Source organism: Leucoraja erinacea, chromosome 18, assembly GCF_028641065.1.
Source record: "Leucoraja erinacea ecotype New England chromosome 18, Leri_hhj_1, whole genome shotgun sequence".
Lineage (NCBI taxonomy): Eukaryota > Metazoa > Chordata > Chondrichthyes > Rajiformes > Rajidae > Leucoraja > Leucoraja erinaceus.
Genome location: NC_073394.1, coordinates 12,217,857 through 12,239,144, shown reverse-complemented (window position 1 = coordinate 12,239,144; position 21,288 = coordinate 12,217,857). Strand labels below are relative to the sequence as shown.

General features: G+C 47.8%; 1 protein-coding gene across 2 annotated transcripts in view; it reads left to right on the top strand.

Moving 5' to 3' along the window:
• LOC129705655 (F-actin-monooxygenase MICAL2-like) overlaps positions 1–21,288 on the top strand; it is a 131,059-nt gene that overhangs the window by 105,086 nt on the left and 4,685 nt on the right. For both annotated transcript variants that reach the window (XM_055649332.1, XM_055649333.1), the window contains 6 exons: positions 50–1,223; positions 2,987–3,072; positions 5,430–5,510; positions 6,498–6,591; positions 19,385–19,484; positions 20,857–20,930. In XM_055649332.1, coding sequence (XP_055505307.1) covers positions 50–1,223; positions 2,987–3,072; positions 5,430–5,510; positions 6,498–6,591; positions 19,385–19,484; positions 20,857–20,930 — 1,609 coding nt within the window. The remainder of the gene's footprint in view (positions 1–49; positions 1,224–2,986; positions 3,073–5,429; positions 5,511–6,497; positions 6,592–19,384; positions 19,485–20,856; positions 20,931–21,288) is intronic.

The window sequence follows — 21,288 nt, the reverse complement described above, 5'->3', positions numbered from 1 at the left end:
TCTTGCTTTAGTGCTGATATGGTGTTGATCTGAACTCTTCTGATTTCAGGTCCGGTCACACCTGACCAGGGGTTACTCCTTGCCTCACAGGTCACCGCGGCAACAGAGAGCCGAGGAAGGAGACGCCGTGTGCCGCCCTCGCCTCGGCACCGACTCCACGGCACAACTGACCACCGGGAGGCTGCGGCCGGCGGCAGCAAGCCGGTCGCCCAGGACCGTCCACAAGCTGTCGTGCTGGAGCGGCAGTGAGCCCGCGGAGAACAGGCGGAGCGAGACCCTGGTCCCAGACGCTACTTGGTCAGGAGATCCTGGACCTTCAGAAGCTGCCGCGGGGTTGGGGGACTTGAGCCGGCCGAGTCCGACCTCTGCAAGAGGGGAGAGTCGGGGTGACACCCCTTCCCCCAGAGCACCGTCCCACCCACTGGGGTGGAGTCCTCCACATACAGGTCACAGGTCCATGGAAACAGATCTGGAGGATGGTGGAGCCATGCAGACGGAGAGCGATGCCGCAGAGATGCTCCTTCCAGATCCTGGCCGGCAGCATCCAGCCATGTCATCAGTTTTGTCCCCGCCAGCTATTTCAATCAGGTCGGACCAAAGTGGTCCCCTCGACTCTCCCACCATGGAAGGTGCCCACACCAAAAGTCCAGGCCCAGAGTCTCCCGGGTCACCGCTGACCTTCTTAGTGAATGCATTTAGGAAGTCCTTCTTTGAGAGCAAGAGCCCAGTGCTTCCTAACGCAGTGGAACAGCCCCAGGAGAAGAAAAGCAAGACCAGATGGGCAAGGACCTTCTCCAGCAGTTCCTTCCATGGATTGTCTCTTGGTGCATCCCTGGCACCGAGTGACGGCCACTGGCTCCGCGCCGTTAGGCCACGGTCTCCCTTTCCACCCCGGGACAAAGGATCACCTTCAGAACCTCCCGCCTCCCCTCGCCCAGGACTGTTCCCCAACTCCCCAAAGCCTAGTGGTTCAGTCGATGGGACGGGCGCAAGCTTGGGGAAGGGCAGCCATCGTTCCAACCGGAAAGAGAAGGACAAGGATGGCCAGGCTAGTCCCTCTGCATTGGACGATGCCGGAGAGGGGACTTCCAAGGGTGATATCCGTCGTCTGATGACCAGCTTTAAGAGGAAGAGCGTCAGGCACAAAGAGTTGAAGAAGTCCATTGCCAAAGTCTTCACTCCTCCCACACTCCAAGCTGCATATGGGCTCAGCCCACCCCTAGGTACATGTGCAACTCTTGTTAAAATACTGGATCTAGGAGAACTCAGTTCAAATGGCTTCCAAATGGTGGGCAGTGGCAGAGGCTCAGGTGCCTGTGGACGGGTGATAACCAATGACTGCAGATGCTGAAAATCTGAGATAAAACAGATTGCTCGGCCCATTCCAGAAAGGATATGGAGGCTTTCGAGCTGCCGGGATTATAGGGCATATTAGATTTAAATGGACTGTGTTCTCTGGAGCTTTGGAGGCTGAGGGGACACCTAATAGAAGTATATAAAATTACGAGAGGCATAGATGGGGTAAACAATCACAGTCTGATGTCGGGTCTCAACCCGAAACGTTGCCCATTCTTTCTCGCCAGAGATGCTGCCCGATTTGCTGAGTTACTCCAGCATTTTGTGCCTGTCTTCGGTGCAGACCAGCATCTGCAGTTCCTTCCTAGACAGTCAGAGTCTTGTTCCCCAGGATGGAAATATCAAGCATTAGAGGGCATAGCATTAAGGGGAGAGGAGATGTGCGGGGGGGCAAGATTATTGTTTTACACTGAGAGTGGTGGGTGTTTGGAACACGCTGCCAGGGGCTGGTGGCGGAAGCAGATGCTACGGTGGCGTCTAAAAGGTTTTTCGATCGGCACAGGGATAAGCAGTGAGATGATGCATCTTCATCTTGATTGTGGCATCCTAACATGGCAGGCACAGGGCAAATATGAATATTTATGTTGTTAATTTGTGTTGCATGTTAGCAAGTTATTAATATTTCATCACACTACAATAGTTTTCAATTACCCTTTTGAAATGCTTATTTTTAAATCTCACTAGACAGTATGACGCCAAATGTTTTGCCTCAACAGATGTCCACAGTGTGGATATATTTTCCAGATGCTACTGAGCCCAGGGCTGTTTGAAACAACGGGAATTAACAGGGCAAATGAGCCACTGTTATTCAGGAGCTCATCTGACTGCTGCAGTAATTTACCAACATGTATTTTTGTGATTTACAAATTCACTCGAAAATGTGCAGCTTTCAAAGTACACCAGCCACGGACTGTTAGAGTCTACGTTAGACTTTAGAGATACAGCGTCGAAGCAGGCCCTTCGGCCCACCGAGTCCGCGCCGGCCAGCGATCCCCGCACATTTACACTGATCTACACACACTAGGGACAATTTACAATTTTTACCAAAGCCAATTTACCTACAAACCTGTGTGCCTTTGGAGTGTGGGAGGAAACCGGAGCTCCCGGAGAAAACCCACGCAGGTCACGGGTAGAACACACAAACTCAATAAAGACAGCACCCGTTGTCAGGATTAAACCCGGGTCTCTGGCCCTCTAAGGCGGCAACTCTAATGCTGCGCCAACGTGCCACCAGTGAAGCTATTGCCACACATAAAGATAACCCCCCCGATTAGGCACCCCATGAATGGAATCGTCCCACTAAGTTCAAATGCAATAGTTGCCAGATTTCAACTTCCGACTGAAGTTGGAAGAAAGGTCCCGACCTTAAACGTCACCTGTCCATGGTCTCCAGCGGTGCTCCCTGACCCTCTGAGTTGCTCGAACACTGCGTCTTTTTTTTTTGCAAACCAGCATTTGCAGTTCCTTGTGATTGTTTAAATGTCGGTTGCTCTTGGCCGGAGAGTGCTGAGCGCAGGGATAGCAGGTGAGGAGATGCGATGAAGCCGGGTTGTATGTGATCTGCGCAGGTTAAATGCCGTGGATGGTGCAGGGGTTCAGACTTGTCTCAGACTCCCTTCTTCCTTTGCAGGCCCTGAGGATCAGCTGGTGGGCTCCCAGTTCACTGAAGATGAATCCGAATCCTCCTTGGACGAACCATCTGAAGGCAAGCAAAAGGTGAGCTCCTCCGACACTGATGTACTGCCCAAGTATCTGCAGCTTTCTCTGTTTTATTTCAGAATTCCAACATCTGCAGTGTTTCACTTTTGGGGAAATTATAGCACTTCCCACCCCCTCCCGACCCGGAGAAACAAGGGTTAATTGGACGGAACTTCAACGGAATGGGTGGGAAGAATTTGACCAGTAGGATTCCCGTTGCAGTGACTCTACTGCATAGGAAGGCCATTCGGCCCCTTAGTGTGCTGATGTTTCTGCTACACGTCCCATTCTTTACTCACCTGTTGGAGAGCGTGCAGAGGAGATTCACCAGGATGTTACCTGGGTTTACAGGCATGAATTACAGGGGGAGGTTGGATAGGCTGGGACTTTTTTCTTTGGACGTAGGAGGCTGAGGGATGATCTTGTCGAGATTTATAAAATTATGAGGGGCATCGACAGGGGAATCCTATTCCTGGGGTAGAGGAGTATAGAACTAGAGGGCACAGATTTAAGATTAGAGGGGGGAAATTTAAAAGCGAGAGGTGGCACAGTGGCACAGTTGCTTCTTTACAGCGCCAGAGATCGGGTTCGATCTTGACTACTGGTGCTGTCTGTACGGAGTTTGCACGTTCTCCCTGTGACTATGTGGGTTTTCTTCAAGAGCTCCGGTTTTTCCACGCTCCAATGATGTACAGGTTTGTAGGTTAATTGGCTCGCTAACATGATATATTGTCCCTAGTGTGTGTAGGATAGGGTTAGTGTGACGGGGTGGTCACTGGTCGGCATGGACTCGGTGGGCCGAAGGGTCTGTTTCTGCGCTGTATCTCTGAAGCCAAAATGTCTAAAGGTTACATTTTTCACACGGAGGTAGAGGAATATCTGGAACGAGCTGCCAGAGGAAGTAGTTGAGGCAGGTACAATAGCGACCTTTAGGAGTCATTTAGACTGGTACATGTGCAGGATGGGAGAGGGGAGAAGAAGGAATGATCGGGATGTAAATGGTCCTTGATCATTTTGGCTGTTAGAAAATTGAGCCCATGTCCCAAATTCCGGGGTTACTCACGAATTCTCCTGAGCTTTCCCCTTGATTCAAACTCGGAGATGCTAGGTACTCGGGGCTATTATTTTTACCCGTGGACATTTTTCAACATGCTGAAAAAACGTCCTGGCTTACCTGATGCCCTGAGTACCTACGGCTGGCATTACGCTCCACTACAAAATATCTACAGACTCCTACGGCCTCCTTACGGACATTCTCCGAGTTTGAACCAAGGGGAAAACTCGGGGGAATTCGTGGGTAACTCGGGAAAGTGGGACAGGGACTTTAAACTTCAGCGGTGATGATTGTAGGAAGATTTACATAACACCTCTCAGAGTGTCCTGACCCTTGCTGAAATAACCCATGGCGTCACATCTCTCCCTCCTGTAATCTTGCTGACCATTATGGAATGCAGAACAGTGCAGCACAGGGACAGGCCCTTCAGCCCACAATGTCCGTGCCAAACATGATGCCAGGTTAAACTAATCTCTGCCTGCACGTGATGGATATCCCTCCGTTCTCTACACATCCATATTCACTTCAGTTTAGTGTGGCATTGTCACGTGTACCGAGGTACAGTGAAAAGCTTTTATGTTGTGTGCTATCCAGTCAGCGAAAAGGTTATATATGATTACACAGTGTATAAAAGCCTCTTCAAATGCACCATCATGTCTGCTTCCACCACCACCCCAGGTACTGCATTCCAGGCACCCACCACCCTCTGCCCAGTACAGCTCCTTCAAACCCTAAAGCTCTGTTAAAGGTCGTAAGGTCATGGGCTAGGAGCAGAATTAGGCCATTCAGCCCATCAAGTCGACCCCACCATTCAACCGTGGCTAATCTATCTCTTCCTCCTAACCCCATTCTCCTGCCTTTTCCCCATAATCCTTGACAACGTACTAATCAAGCATCTATCTAACTCTGCTTTAAAAATATCCATTGACTTGACCTCCACAGCCTTCCTTGGCAATGAATTCCACAGATTCACCACCCTCTGACTAAAGAAATTCCTCATCTTCCTAAAAAAATGTTCATTAATTCTGAGGCTCTGACCTCTGATCCTGGACCCTCCCACTAGTGGAAATATCCTCTCCACATTCCACATCCACTCTATCCAGGCCTGTCCAATCCAAGTTAAAGGTGAAAGCTGTCAGTTTTCACTATTCTGAAGAAGGGTCTCGACCCAAAACGTCACCCATTCCTTCTCTCCAGAGATGTTGCTGTGCCTGTCCTGCTGATTTACTCCGGCTTCTTGTGTTTACAGTATCTTCGGTTTAAACCAATATCTGCAGTTCCTTCCTACACAGTTTTCATAGGTTTCCATCTTTTTTGTCAGGCAACGAGACGAAGGAAGGTGCAGGACACTGCCCTGCTGCAGCTGAAGAAAGAGGAGGTGAAACGACTGCATAGAGCGCAGGTATGAATGAATGAAGGGATGAAGGGATGAATGAAGGAATGAAGGAATGAATGAAGGAAATGAATGAATGGATTGGAGGAGTGAATGAAATGATGAATGAATAAATGATACTTCATGAAATATACTTCATTGTCACATGTACCTAGGATACCTTGATACAGTAAAATGTCTTTGCCTTGAATCTGCTTGTGTCACCTCAGTGTAAAAATTAAACATGCCCCATGATCATATTCAATATGATCAGCCATGATCATATTGAATAGCGGTGCAGGCTCGAAGGGCCGAATGGCCTACTCCTGCCCCCCCTCACCTTCAAGCTGTGCCCTCTAGTCCTTGACATTCCCACTAGAAAGAAAGTTCAGACTGTCCACATATATCTACGTCCACCCTATTCATGCCTCATAAGTTCAAAAGTGATGGGAGGAAAATTAGGCCATTCATGTCTACTGACTTCATGCTGACTGGCCTATTTTATCACAAACTTCTCTGTATCTCATCCTATATAATGGACTGAATTCTCACCAACCACTAACCGGCCTATTATTCTGCTTTGCTCCCTTCTTGTACAGCGGGGTAAGATTTGCAATTTTCCAATCCTCTGGAACCACTCCTGGCTCTAGTGATTCGTGAAATATCACGACTAGGGGCCCCATGTCCCGCCAAGCCTCAAAACATTTTAATCCCTTCTTATCTAAAATGCCTCCAATAGTTCCAAAGTTCTGTGTCCAACCTATCTGTGCCTCACATCATTGTGTATAACTTCTATCAGCTGTCCCCTCGACCTCCAACGCTCAGGAGAAAACAATCCACGTTTGTCCAATCTCTCTTCGTAGGTAATACCCTATGATCCAGGCGGTATTCTTGTAGGCCTCCACTCTACCCGCTCCGCAGCCTCCACAACCTTCCTGCAATGGGAGGGAAACGAGTAAGACTCCTTCGATGAAGACAGGCTCAAAGTAAAGTCTCTCCTTTTTATCTACCTGGCAGATCATCCAGCGGCAACTGCAGGAGGTGGAGGAGAAGCAGCGTGTGTTGGAGGAACGTGGGGTGTTGTTGGAGAAAGTGCTCCGGGGCGAGTCAGGTATTTATCATTTATGGAGTCACGGAGTCATAGAATCATGGAAACAGGCCCTGTGGAAACAGGCCCTTCGACACAACTTGCCAACACCAGCCAACATGTCCCATTAGAACTCATATTTGGTGAATCTATGGAATTCAACGCTACAGATGGCTGTGGAGACCAAGTCAATGGATATTTTTAAGGCGGAGATTGACATATTCATTAGTACTGATGTCAGGGGTTATAGAGAGAAGGCAGTAGAATTGGGTTGAGAGGGAAAGGTAGATCAATCATGATTGAATGGTGTGGTCGGCTTGATGGGCTGAATGGCCTCATTCTGCTCCTAGAACTAATGACCATGCACAGGGTTATTATCATCACATGCACTGAGATGCAGTGAAAGACCATCTGCATGATATCCACTCAAATCATACTGGACATGATTCCAATCAATCCTCAATGTACAACAGATAATACCAGAGTGCAGATTATAATGTTACAGCATTGCAGCATTAAAGTTACAGAGAAAAAGTCCTTTGTCTGCAATGAGGTAGGTTGGAAGATCAGGACTACACCTATCTTACGGGAAGACCGTTCAGCAGTCTGATTACAGAGGGCAAGTTAGACTATATATTAGTTTAGTTTAATTTATTTTATATGTTGTCATGTGTACAGAGATACAGTGAAATGTGTGTTCTGCCTGCTATCTAGTCAAATCATACTATACAGGAGTACAATAGATCCTCTTCTGGAGCAGCACACAGAGAGTCGCCATGTGGTGGCATCTTCCAACTTTCAAGTCTCCGAAAAGTCTGATCTTGTCCCAAGGAGACAAGCTATTTCTTATTTACTCGCTTTAAGGCCCTGTGAAGGTCCTGGCGACACTGCATCATAGAAGTAAGCGTGGGCCTGGCCAAGCGCGGTGCTGCCATCTCCTTCCACCGCTGTTTCGTGCAGCTGCCGTGGGCTGCGCTCCATCTCCTCGCCCATCCAGCTGTTGAAGGGCCTCCCGCGGCCGCTAAGTCCTGTCAGATTCGAACGAGAGACACGGGTTCGAACCGGACTATGGGTGCTGTCTGTGTGTACGTTCTCCCTGTGGCACGTGGGTTGTTTCCGGGTGCCCTGGTTTTCTCCCACATTCCAAAGATGTACAGGTTTGTAGGTAAATTAGCTTCTGTAAAATTGTCAATTGTCCTAGTGTGTGTAGGATAGTGCTATTGTACTGGTCGGCATGGACTTGGTGGGCAGAAGGGCCTATTTCCAGCTCTGTATGTCTAAAGCCTGTCCCACTTGAGCGTAATTTGTGCGTCATTCACGCAACATAATTTGCGCGTCACGCAGGTTGTGCGCGTAAGATTTTGTGAATCCCAAAATCCTGGGGCGACCACACATCACTGCATTCGCCACCAGTCCTCACCACGCGCCATGACGAGCACGTGATGCGTGCATGACGTGTGGTGAGGCGTGATGCGCAAATGACACCCAAGTGGGACAGGCCCTTAAATTCTAAAGTAATGTTTGATTTTGACATACCAAAGGTGATAACTCACTTATTAGAGTTAGATTCCAATTGCCATTCCTTGTGGCACACTTTGATATCCTTCCTCCCTGTCTACTATGCTCTGTCTAATTTAGTGTCATCTGGATATTTACTGACAATGTTTACTACATTGGCATCCGTCTTTGTAGCAAACGTCAGTGGACCCAGCACTGACACTGCCACACACCGTTGGTCACAGGCCTCCAATCTGAAGTCACATTCTGAAACCCTGTTCCCATCGCCTAGATTTAGTTTAGAGATACCGCACGGAAATAGGCCCTCACGCCACCGAGTCCGTGCCAACCAGTGGTCACCCCTTACACGGCACTATCCCACACACGAGGGACAATTTACAATCTTTACCGACGTCGATTAACCTACAAACCTGCACGTCTTTGGTGGAAGTGTGGGAGGGAACCGGAGCATCCGGAAAAAGGGAGTCACGGGCAGAATGTACAAACTCCGTACAGACAGCACCCGTAGTCAGGATCGAACCCGGGTTCTCTGGTGCTGCAAGGCAACAACTCCACCGCTGCCCCACGGTTCACAGTTCACGGCACCAGGCAACCGCTTGACCCCCACCCTGGTCTTCCATTACCCAGGGAGACCAAAATCCACACTGCCCCCTCCTCCCTGAATCAACGTCTCACGCTCTGACGTTAATCATACCTCTACCATATCCAAGGCTTTTTGCAGGTTGCCATGACTACTGAAAGCCTAGGGGCTACCAGTTAACAAGTGCAGTTACAATAGTGACATACTATAATAACTTGCTTCCATCAAGGTCATGTAATACAGCTTTCAACTCTTTAAACGTTGAATCTTGCAATATCATTTCTTAGGCTATTACACGGCTTTGAGAGTATCCCATGCTGCAGGAGAGAACTCTCCACTTATCTTGATATTAGCGGGAATGTCATAACACTTCAATTACAGTGTCAATCAACACATTGCTAACTCCAGCCTTCCATTCCTTGTGAACCTATAGAGCTGTGGAGGCAGGGAAAGAGGCCCTTCGTCTCATCTTGCCCATGAAGGAGCAAGTTGGCATACTGGGCTAGTCCCATTTGCCTGCATTTGGCCCATAGCCTATACCCTGCAGTCCAAATGTCTTTTAGGAGCCATATTTATGGTACTACAACAACATTTAGAAGAAAATAGAGCAGGTGTTTTTTTCAGAAAGGTTGAGAGTGATATGCACTAAATACGGGCAAATAGGACTCGTTTACATGGGGCATCACCAATGTTGTGGACAAGGTGGGGCAAAGGGCCTGTATTCTTGTTCTATGACTCTCTATGACGCTTCTTCTGCAGCTAGTTCTGCACCCCCACCATTCTCTGAGTGGCCCCTGTGGTCTTCCATTAAGTCCCAGCCTATGCATCCTCTCCCTGTAACTCAAGTCTACAAGACCAGATAACATCCTGGGTGAACCTCTCCTGCACCCTTTCCAGCCAAAAGGTCGGCGAGCTTTCGAAAAGACTGCGAGGTTGGTGAAGAGGATTACAGACCCACCGTTATTTCCCCTCGAACTGCTGACCAGAACCTTTCGGGTTGAACAGCTTTCTGATAATTTCCTCCGCCCCCTCTGAATTCTTCCAACAACAAGCGTGTCCATTAGTTTAGATTTCCAGCGCCTGTCCAGTTAGAGTCATGAAAGGACACACGCACGGAAACAGGCCCTTCGGCCCGACTCGTCCATGCCAATCAAGCTAGTCCCATTTGCTTGCATTTGGCCCATATCCATCTGAGCCTTCAGGCAGCATCTCTGGAGAAAAAGGATGGGTGAATTTTCAGTCTGAAGAAGGAATCCAACATGAAAACGTCACCCATCCTTTCTCTCCAGGGATGTAACCTGACCCGCTGAGTTACTCCAGCTCTCTGTGTCTATCTTCAGTATAAACCAGCATCTGCAGTTCCTTACAAAGTCAAAGTCAAAGTCAATTTTACTCGTCACATGCACCCGAAGGTGCAGTGAAATGAATTTGCCAGCAGCGATACACTTAAAAAGAACACACAATACACAATAAGAATTAACACAAACATCCACCACAGCATTCTTCACTGTGGTCGAAGGCAACAAAGTTCAGCCAGTCCTCCTCCTTTGTTCACCCGTGGTCGGGGTCATAAACGCCGCGACGGACAGCCCAATGTACAGGCCCTCTTGTCGGGATGATCAAAAACTCTGACGTCGGGACGGTCAAACACACTCCATGGCTTGGAGGTCCAGAATCGGCACTTGCCTACCGGAGACCGTGGCTTCAGGATGTTACAGGCCACGGGCCGGTGGTCGGAGCTCTTCTCTGGTGATCCCCGGCAAGGGAGATCCCAGACTCCGGATGGTAAGTCCACACCACGCCCGTGGCTAGAAGCTTCGCAGACCACAGCCCCATGATGTCAAAGTCACCAGGCCAGCGATCGGAGCACTCCTCTCCGGCGACCCCCGGCAAGGGTTCGTCCCCGCTCTGTGATGGAAAAGTCCACGCTGGGCCCGCTGCTGAAGCTCTGGGCCCGACTCCGGGAAAGGCCGCTCCAATCCAAGCTGTTAGGCCCCGAGGGAGGCGACATGGAAAGAATTGCCTCTCCGTCGAGTAGGCGACCGAAAGCAGTTCCTCCCTTTCCCCCCCACCAGCCCCCCACCAGCCCCCCACACAAGACACACCAAGAGACACCTAAACTAACATTAGACACACCAAAAAAAAACAAAATAAAATCGAAATAACTAACACGCTGCTGGCAGGGCAGCCGACTCGCAGCGCCCCCACCAACCTACACTCTCACTACAAGCCTTTCTCATTCATGTACCTGTCCAAATGTCTTTTAAATGTTGTTATCGTAAGGGACATTATCCCTCTTGGAGTACGGTCTCTCTGCCTGATAGGGTGGTGTCAACAGAAACTCTCCCCAAATGAGTTTTTAAAAAACAATAAGCAGGGCAAGTTATTTTTTAAATAGTGGGCAGTGGGTGCCTGGAACATCAGGTTGGCCAGACTTAATTTTATTCTCTGAGGCAAGACTTGATAGAAGAATCTAAAATTAGCGGAGGCATAGATAGGGTTGACAGTCAGAGCCTTTTTCCAAGGGTGGAAATGTCAAAGACTAGGTTTAAGGTGAAAGGGCAAACGTTTACAGGAGTTGTGCCGGACAAGATTTTACACAGAGTGGTGGTTGGCTGGAACACACCGCCCTGGGGATGACAATAGGTGCAGGAGTTGGCCATTCGGCCCTTCGAGCCAGCCAAGCCATGGTGGTGGAGGCAAATATGATAGCAGTATTTAAGAGGCTTCTAAGCACGTGGATATGGAGGGATACGGATCACTGGCAGACAGAGGAGGTTAGTTTAACTTGGCATCATGTCCAGCATAGACTCTGTGGGCCGAAGGGCCTGTTCTTGTGCTGAACTGAACTATGTTCTATATTTAGTTTAGTTTAGAGATACAGTGTGGAGACGGGACATTCGGCCCACCGTGGCCACGCCGACCAGCGATCCCCGCATATCGACACTATCCTACACACAGTCGGGACAATTTCTTTAAAACTTTTTACCAAGACAATTTACCTACAAACCTGTACGGCTTTGGAGTGTGGGAGGAAACCGAAGATCTCGGAGAAAACCCACGCAGGTCATGGGGGGAACGTACAAACTCCGTACAGGCCGCGCCCGTAGTCGGGATCGAACCCGGGTCTGCGGCGCTGCAAGCGCTGTAAGGCAGCAACTCTACCGCTGCGCCACCGTGCCGCCCATGGTTTTAACAGGAGGGACACTGAGCCTCTTGATATGACTAGCGGGCTGAAGTCATCTTTGCTTTTATTAAAGTCTATGATTATTTTATCTATTGTTGCAAGCCCTGGGAAAAAATCTGATTACTCATTGAAATGTTATTCGTAACGTCATTGGTCGGAGAAGGGTTTGGGTCGACTGCTGATTCATCAGAAACATTTTCTTGTTAAATTTTAATTTGAGGTTTTTTTTCATGCCGTTGCAAAGTGCTTTTTTAAAAAAAGCTTGGAGTAGCCACGCGAGTTCCCACAGGAACACTATTAGTCCGATAATAGCTTTGAATGCTTTGCAACTAAGCTGGAAAGAATGCAGAGAAGATATATGAGGATGTTGCCAGGACTCGAGAGCCTGGGCTATAGGGAGAGGTTGGGCAAGCTGGGATTTCATTCCTTGGAGATCAGGAGGCTGAGAGGTGGTCCTGTAGAGGTGTATAAAATGATGAGGGGAATAGAAAGGGTGAAAGGACAGAGTTTTTTATTCAGGATAGGGGGATCTAACTAGAGGGCATAGGTTTAAGGTGAGAGGAGAAAGATTTAATAAGAACCTGAGTGGCAACCTTTTTCACACAGAGGGTGGTGGCTCTATGGAACGGGCTATCAGAGGAAGTTGTTGAGGCAGGTACGATGTTGAGGCATGTGCGATGACAACATTGAAAAGGTATTTGGACAGGTACAGGGAGAGAGGAAAGGTTTAGAGGTTTAAGCCTTTCCTCTCCACGTACCTATCCAGTCATCGTACCTGCCTCAACAACCGCCTTTGATAGCTCGTTCAGAGGAATATGGGCCGAATGCAGACACATTGGATAACTTAGACGGTTTCAGTTTAGTTTATTACCAGGGGTGCCCAGGTAGAGTGAAAAGCTTTTGTTGTGTGTGGGGCAACTTGGTCGGCATGGGCAAGTTGGGCAGAAGGGCCTGTTTCTGTGCTGTATGTCACTAAGACTCATACGATAACTTTTATTCGTATACAGCTTTAAAATAATTGAAGATCCCAAGATGCTGAAAAATAATTTGTCCAGCAAATGTTTCCTGTTAGGACAGATAAACAAAAGCTTGACTAAAGAAATAGGTTGGATCAAAAGCCTTAAACGAGGAAAAGGAGGAGAGGTTTACAGTGAGAGTTCCAGGCCCTGGGACCTTGTTCATAAGTAATAGCAGCAGAATTAAGCCATTTGGCCCATCAAGTCTACTCCACCATTGAATCATACCTGATCTATCACTCCTTCCTAACCCCATTCTCCTGCCTTCTCCCTCAAGAATCTATCTATCTCGCCATAAAAATATCCATTGACTTGACCTCCACAGTCTTCTGTGGCAATTAATTCCACAGCTTCACCACCCTCTGACTAAAGAAATTCCTCCTCATCTCCTTCCTAAAGTAACTGCCTTTAATTCTGAGGTCTCTGGACCTAGACTCTCCCATTCGTAGAAATATCCTCTCCACATCCACTCTATCCAAGCCTTGTGAATGCAAGGCGGAGCTGGTAGAGCCTCTGCCTCACAGCCCCAGAGAAATTGATTCAATCCTGTTTTCAGACGCTGCCTGTGTGGAGTTTGCACATTCTCCCCCTGTCCTGTGACACGCCAAGGACCTGCAGACAAGTAGGTTAAATGGCCACTATAAATTGTCCCCTAGTCTTGTGGGGTGAGTGGAAGGATCTGTGTGTGTGGGGGGGGGGGGGGGGGGGGGGGGGGGGGGGGGGGGGGGGGGGGGGGGGGGGGGGGGGGGGGGGGGATGGGGTGTGAGGTGCAATAAAATCAGTGGGATCAGCATGAATTGGTTGATCCCCGCAGTATATCATTTTAAAGTTGTACACGAATGCAAGTTATGGGCCGAAGGGCCTGCTTCCATGCTCTGTGACACTATGGCTCTAAGTTCTGAGGAGCTGAGGAGTCAAGAGTTGGAGAAGCCAGGAGCCCTTGGGAAGGTTGTAGAGCAGGGAGCAGCAATATTGTGTGTGCAGTGGTTTGAAAATTACGGTACTAACCTCCCCCACTATAGAAGGGATCTATAGAAGGCACTGCAGCCAGCATCATCAAAGACCCACACCAACCAGGCCGAGCTCACAACTTATTCATACCATCAGGAAGAAGATATAGTAGTCTGAAAATGGGGACAACCAGGTTCAAGGACGGCTTCTTCCCTACAGCCACCAGGATCCTGAACATGACACGACTCCAACCTCATAAATTCATAAGATATAGGAGTAGAATTAGGCCATTCGGCCCAACTAGTCAATGCTACCATTCAATCATGGCTGAACTATCTTTGCCTCTCAACCCACACTCCTGCCTTCTCTCCATAACCCCTGACATGTACGATCTGTGGTTGCACTAAGGACCTTGGGCTTTTTTTGCACTAGTATCATGGTTATTACTTTATTGAATTTTTGTTAATGATATACTATCTGTGTGTGGTGTGTGTCAGGGCTGTGATGCTGCTGCAAGTAAGAATTTCATTGTTCCCTTGTTCAAACATATGACAATTAAACACTCTGGACTCTTAATTAAAAACAAAATGATTTGCTTCACGCGAGTCTGGGTTAAATTCCACCCCTAACGATGTATTTCCAGTTCTTGTTCCACGGCAGAATATTCCAGTTTTGCTGCAAGTTGTGCCAATCGACCGTGATATCAATCAATCTGTTTCATTTGCTTCTTGCCTTGTCTAACATGTTCTGCTACCGAGTGAATCCTGCAGACAGTGTGGGTTTTGCCTCGATGTACTTACGAGACAAGGGGTTAGTTTAGTTTAGGGATACAGCGTGGAAACAGGCCCTTCGGCCCACCCAGTCCGCCCCCACCAGCGATCATCCGTTCACTAGTTCTATTCTACACACCAGGGCAATTTACAGAAGACAATTCACCCACAGACCTGCGCATCTTGGGGATGTAGGAGGAAACCGGAGCACCTGCGGCAAACCCACGCGGTCACAGGGAGAAGGTACAAACTCCGTACATATACCACCCATGGTCAGGATCAAAGCCAGGACTCAAGCGTTGTACCGCAGCAGCTATACCTCTACACCGCTGTGCCACCACTATTAGTGTTTAATTAGCATATGTCCCAATAATGAACCAATGAAATATTTCCTTGCTGCAGTGTGATAGGCTCTTAAATGCAATAACACATAAATATATAATAATTAATCCTACAATAGCTTAATAACTGTAATACTCGGTGACTATAATAGTGTAAAACCAAAGTCTGCATTGCAACCAAAGACACAGTCCACTGGTGGATCACAGTTGCTGAGGTTAGCGTTGCTCAGTGCTCAAGAGACTGATGGTTGCTGGGAAGATGCTCCTGTACCTTCTGAAAGGCCTGGGTTGAGTGGATGTGGAGAGGATGTTGCCACTATTGGGAGAGTCTAGGATCAGAGGCCATAACCTTAGGATAAAAGGACGTACCTTTAGAAAGGAGATGAGAAGGAATTTATTTGGTCAGATGGCGGTGAATCTGTGAAATTCATTGCCATAGAAGGTTGTAGATGCCGCCAATGGATATTTTTAAAGCAGAGATAGATAGATTCTTAATTAGTACAGGTGTCAGGGGCTATGGGGAGAAGGCAGGAGAATGGGGTTGAGAGGAAAGATAGAACAGCCATGATTGAATGGCGGATTAGACTTGATGGACCGAATGGCCTAATTCTGCTCCAATAACCTATGAACTTATGGCAGCAGCAAGATGAGAATGTGGCCAGGGTGATGTGCATCTTTGATGATATTAGCTGCCTTGTTGAGGAAACGACAGTTATAGATCCCTCGATGGTGGTGAGGTCAATACCTGTGAAGGACCGGACAGTGTCTACCACTTTGTGTAGTCTCCTTCACTCCTGGACGTTCCAGTTGCCGCACCATGCCAAGATGCTGGGGAAGTCCAGCATCCGATGTTGGGGAAGTCCAGAACAAGGGGTCACAGTTTAAGGATAAGGGGGGAATCTTTTAGGACCGAGATGAGGAAAACATTTTTCACACAGAGAGTGGTGAATCTCTGGAATTCTCTGCCACAGAAGGTAGTTGAGGCCAGTTCATTGGCTATATTTAAGAGGGAGTTAGATGTGGCCCTTGTGGCTAAAGGGATCAGGGGGAATGGAGAGAAGGCAGGTACAGGATACTGAGTTGGATGATCAGCCATGATCATATTGAATGACTGCAGGCTCGACGGGCCGAATGGCCTCTACTCCTGCACCTATTTTCTATGTTTCTATGCACCCAGACAGCCTTCCCTACCCCTGTAGTTAATTGTTACTAGTTGTAAGTTAAAATATGTGATGTCCCCCAAGAGCCGGGTCATTCCACTATCGAACCCCTGGGCATGAGAATGGACTAGTCTGGGGGTGGCCCTTAACTACAGTTGATAAAGGGCAGCGGTTTAGGTGCGATCGTCCTCTTGCAGACCCGACTGGACAAGAGAGCAACAACTAATAAAATTCCCCCCAAAATACCTGGCTCCTCGCCTTCATTTGGGGCTTATCGCCGCGCCACAAATGGATAAATAACATGTAACTCTTCACCACTCTAAGGAGAACTGTAACTTTTGTTGTAGGAGATTCATTCACCAGATGTGGCCTTGCACAGAACAAGCGGGTGATTCTTTTCTCATGAACATGTGCAAAACGTGCTCAGATCATCAAACTACCTTAAAAAAAGAGACATAGAGTGTGTTTAACGTGGAAATGTACCCAGATACAGACATAGAGCTGTACAGTATGGAAACTGGTCCACCTTGTCCATATCGACCAGATTGGCACTCATATTAGTGGACTGGACTGGCCTAATTTACCTGCATTTGGCACATATACCCTCAAAAGCCTTCTTCGTTTAGTTTAGTTTAGTTTACAGATACAACGTGGAAGCAGGCCCTTCAGAATCCCGAGTTCGTACTGACTAACGATCACCCGCACACTAGTTCTATCCTCGACACTAGGAACAGTTTACAGGAGCCAATTAACCTACAAACCTGAATGTCTTTGCAGTGCGAGAGGAAACTGGAGCACTCGGGGTAAACCCCACGTGGTCACAGGGAGAACGTACTAACTGCGTACAGACAACACCTGTAGTCAGGTTCCAACACGGGTCTCTGGCGCTGTATGAGTTGCTGCCTTACAGCACCAGGGACCCAGGATCGATCCTGACTACAAGTACTGTCTGTACGGAGTATGTACGTTCTCCCTGTGACCGCATGGGTTTTCTCCGGGTGCTCTGGTTTCCAAAGACGTACATGTTTGTAGGTTAATTGGCTTTGGTAAAATTGTTACTTGTCCCTAGTGTGCAGGGTGGTGATAGTGTAGGCTGGTCGGCACGGACTCGGTGGGCCGAAGGGCCTATTTCCGCGCTGTACAGAGGGTTGCCAACAGTCCCGTATTAGCCAGGATATCCCGTATATTGGGCTAAATTGGTTTGTCCCATACGGGACCGCCCTTGTCTCGTATTTGACTGCTACTCCTCGGGTCGAGGGGACTGTCTGGCTCACCCGTCCCGACGTAGTGCAGCCCATGGAGTGCAGAAGCAGTGTCTCGCCCGGGGCCCCGTCGGTCAGCAGCCTGGCCAGCTGTCCAACCTTTGAACCTTCACTTACTGCCGACACCACCACCCCTCCTACTCATGGCCGATCATCGGTTCATGAGTTGGATGGGCTGCCGGACGTCAAAACTCCTCAGCTAGCCCGCCGGCTGGGCTTTGTGTACAGTCCAGCACCCGGGCCAACTCATCATTCACCCTGCCACGGCCCAGTTGGTCATCGAATTGCCGTCGGGAATTTGTCCCTTATTTTGACCTTTTGTCCCTTATTTGGGAGTGAGAGAGTTGGCAACACCTCTAAACTCAGGGCATATATTTGTTCTCACCATCTCTCCAACACACACACCATCTCTTGCTTTATACAGCAAGAACCCCCCTGTTTCCCTTGCCATTTATTATCCACTTCATCCTCTTGTTTTGCAGAATTGTTTTAATAAAAGCAACTGAATGGCAGTGTTGGGAGGCAGAGAAAATGTTCCCATCAGCACCATTAATTGAAGGTTTCAGGTTTATACTGTGGGGGGATGGGAGAAGGGTGGGGTGGGGTGGTATTTGGGAGGCTGGAGGGTGGGAGGCAAGTTATTATATGCAACCTAAATTCAGCTTACACAACTCTACCAACCAATTAACACCATACGTAGGCTGACAGGGAGCGAACTGTTTCTTACTGAAGATATAGATCGCAGCACTGAAAGACACAAAAACCAATTATTCATATAAATGTAATCATGTGTGCCATTATAAAACGAGTAATTTTGCAAATGCCTATTTTCTGGGTATGTGGAGGAGAATGTAACTATCTTCAGCAGGTGTTTAAATATTTATAGTCAGAATCTTTCTCTCAAAGAGTGGAAATATCAGTCCAGAGGGCACAGCTTTATGGTGAGAAGGCAAAGTTTAAAGAAGATACTTTAGGACAAGTGTAGACAGAGGATGGTGGTTGCCTGGAACGCATTGCCAGGGTTTGAGGTGACGGCAAATACAAAAGTGGTGTTTAAGAGGCTTTTAGATAGGCACAGTCTTTCCTTCAGGGTTGGGGAGTCTACAATTAGAGGGCATGGGTTTTAGGCGAGAGGGGAAAGATGGAAGGGAAACCTGAGGGGCAGGTTTTTCACACACAGGTTTTTCAGTGGTGAGTATATGGAACAAACTTCTGGAGGCAGTAGTTGAGGCAGGTACAATAACAGCATTTAAAAGACACCTGTGCAAATACATGGATAGGAAAGGTTTGTAGGGAAATGGGCCAAACAAGGGCAACTGGAATTAGCTCAGCCAAGGAATTTGGTTTGAATGAATGAGTGGGCCGAATGGCCTCTTTCCTGCTGCATAGCTTTGTAACTCCGCTGACTGTTTAGCACGCGACAAAAGCTTTTCACTGTACCTCGGTACATGTGACAATAAACTCAACTAAACTAAACTAACCCAGAGGGTTCAGCAGTATCCGTGGAGAGAAATGGACAAACGATGCTTCAGGTCAAGACCTTCTTGCAAAGAAGTCAAGTCAAGTCAAGTCAAGTTTATTTGTTGGTGCCTGACACCAAGAGAATCTGAAGAAGAGGAAGAATCTAAGGAAGGGTCCCGACCCAAAACATCATCTGGCCATCTGGCCCACAGATGATGCCTGACCTAGTTCCTCCACCGTTTTGTTCTTTGTTCAATATTCCAGTATCCGGAATCTTCCCCCGTCCCTGTGATATTACCAATGATGCATTCAGCCATTGTGTGATCAATCCACACAGGGCTATTAGCGAAAATATTCAACATGCCGTAACCCACAGGAATAACCAGTGATCCACTTGCTCTATGACGTCCTTCATGGAACTTGCCCCAAAGGTAGTGCACTCTGGCTAGCAGGCAGAATGTTGAAACGAGGAACTGCAGATGCTGGTTTCCACAAACAGTAGGCAAAAGTGTTCGGTTTGGATTAGTTTAACTTGCCACTAACTGGGCCTTATTATAACCTGAATCCGTAGAGTTCGACTCAAAGGATGAACCTCAACTCATGCAGAAGTGGTTTAAACTGGTGATGGAGAAGAACGTCCTGGTTTGCTACGAAGCTCAAATGATGATATTGTGAGTATTCCACACAGGGGTCAAATGTGTTTAATTGTCTGACCTGCTGAGTTCTTCCAGCATTTTCTCTTTTTATTTCATTTTTTAAATTTCGCTTTAGTGTGGTTCAGAGATACAGCGCAGAAACAGGCCCTTCGGCCCACCGAGTCTGTGCCGACCAGTGTTCATCCCCATACACTAACACTATTCTACACACACCAGGGAAAATTCACAATTTTACCAAGCCAATTAGCCTTCAAACCTGCGTCTTTGGAGTGTGGGAGGAAGCTGAAGCTCCTGGAGAAAACCCACGCGGTCACGGGGAGAACGTACAAACTGGCCGTTGTGACATTTACAAAACTGTTTCCATGTTAATTGATTTCAAACATGCTGTAGATTATGAAGAGTAAGTTTAACTCTCCAATTGTAATCAAGATATTGTTTCCTCATATTTAACATGGATATTAAACTGTATATCAATATTACATAGATTATGGATATCACTGTTGCAATCAAGATAACATTCGTAGAGCTGTGCATCACGGGAACAGGCCGTTTGGCCCATCTTGCTCATGCTAACCAAGTTGACATACTCGACGTGTCCCATTGCCTCCATTTTGGCCCACATCCCTCTAAACTCTTCCTAGCCATATATCTTCCAATTGTCTTTTAAAAGTCGTAATTGTATTCACTTCTATTGCTTCCTCTGGCAGCTCGTTCCAGATGCGGACAACCCTCTGAATGAAGAAAGTTAAAAGTGTTTTATTGTCATATGTCCAGATAGAACAATGAAATTCTTACTTGCAGCTGCACAACAGAATATGTAAAAATAATACACAGTAAATAATATAATACAAGAGAAAAATGTTCAGTGTGTGTGCATGCACATACTCACACGCGCACATACATGTATATACACACGCACACATACGTAGACATAAAAAACAAATAAACAATAATAATAATAACGATAATAGTCTATGTAATTCAGAGTTATTGGAGGTTGTAGTGTTTAAAAGGTTGCCCCTCAGCCGACACTCTCTAGTTTCTTTATACTTTAGACATTAGAGATACAGTACAGAAGCAGGCCCTTCGGCCCACCAGGTCCGCGCCGACCAGCGACTACCCCGTACACAAATACTCTCTTCCACACTCCTGCACTCCAGGGAAAACAATCCTTTCTCCAATGGGAAATACCGATGGGAAGTATTCATTTAAGTCCTCATCCATCCCGAACAGACTTTAACCTCTGGACTAATCCTGTCTTTTCCCATAACGACGCTCTCATTCCGGATTGTTACTGTCGGGGTAATCCAGGCGGGAAGATGTATTCGTGTGCGGGCGGTTCCCAGATTGGCAACATTGCCATTCCTTTCCCTTTGTGTTTTCCCAGTGCCCGGGAGCTGGAGCTGGAAGATCACCAGAGCCGGCTGCAGCAGCTGCTCCACAGTCGGATGTCGGTGGAAGGTGAGGAGGGGGGAGCTTGTGGCTGGTCTTAATTAAATCACTCTGCTTTGGGGGCTTGTAATTAGCGGCAACCAACTGCTGGCTTTTCCTGCCGGCAATTAATTAAATAATCGTCTACTAGTTGTCTACCTAATCCCCAGGGATAATTGGCGAGCAGGTGAAACAGTGCAGGTATGATCAGCAACACCAGATTGGCAGCTGATGAGATTCAAAGTTACGCCAATCGACACGAAACACTCCCACAGCACCTCCCTAATCCAGGAACCTCGTACAGTCCAGTTTATTGTCACGTGTACTGAGGCACAGTGAAATGCTTTTTGCTGCATGCTAACTAGTCAGCAGAAAGTCAATACACGAC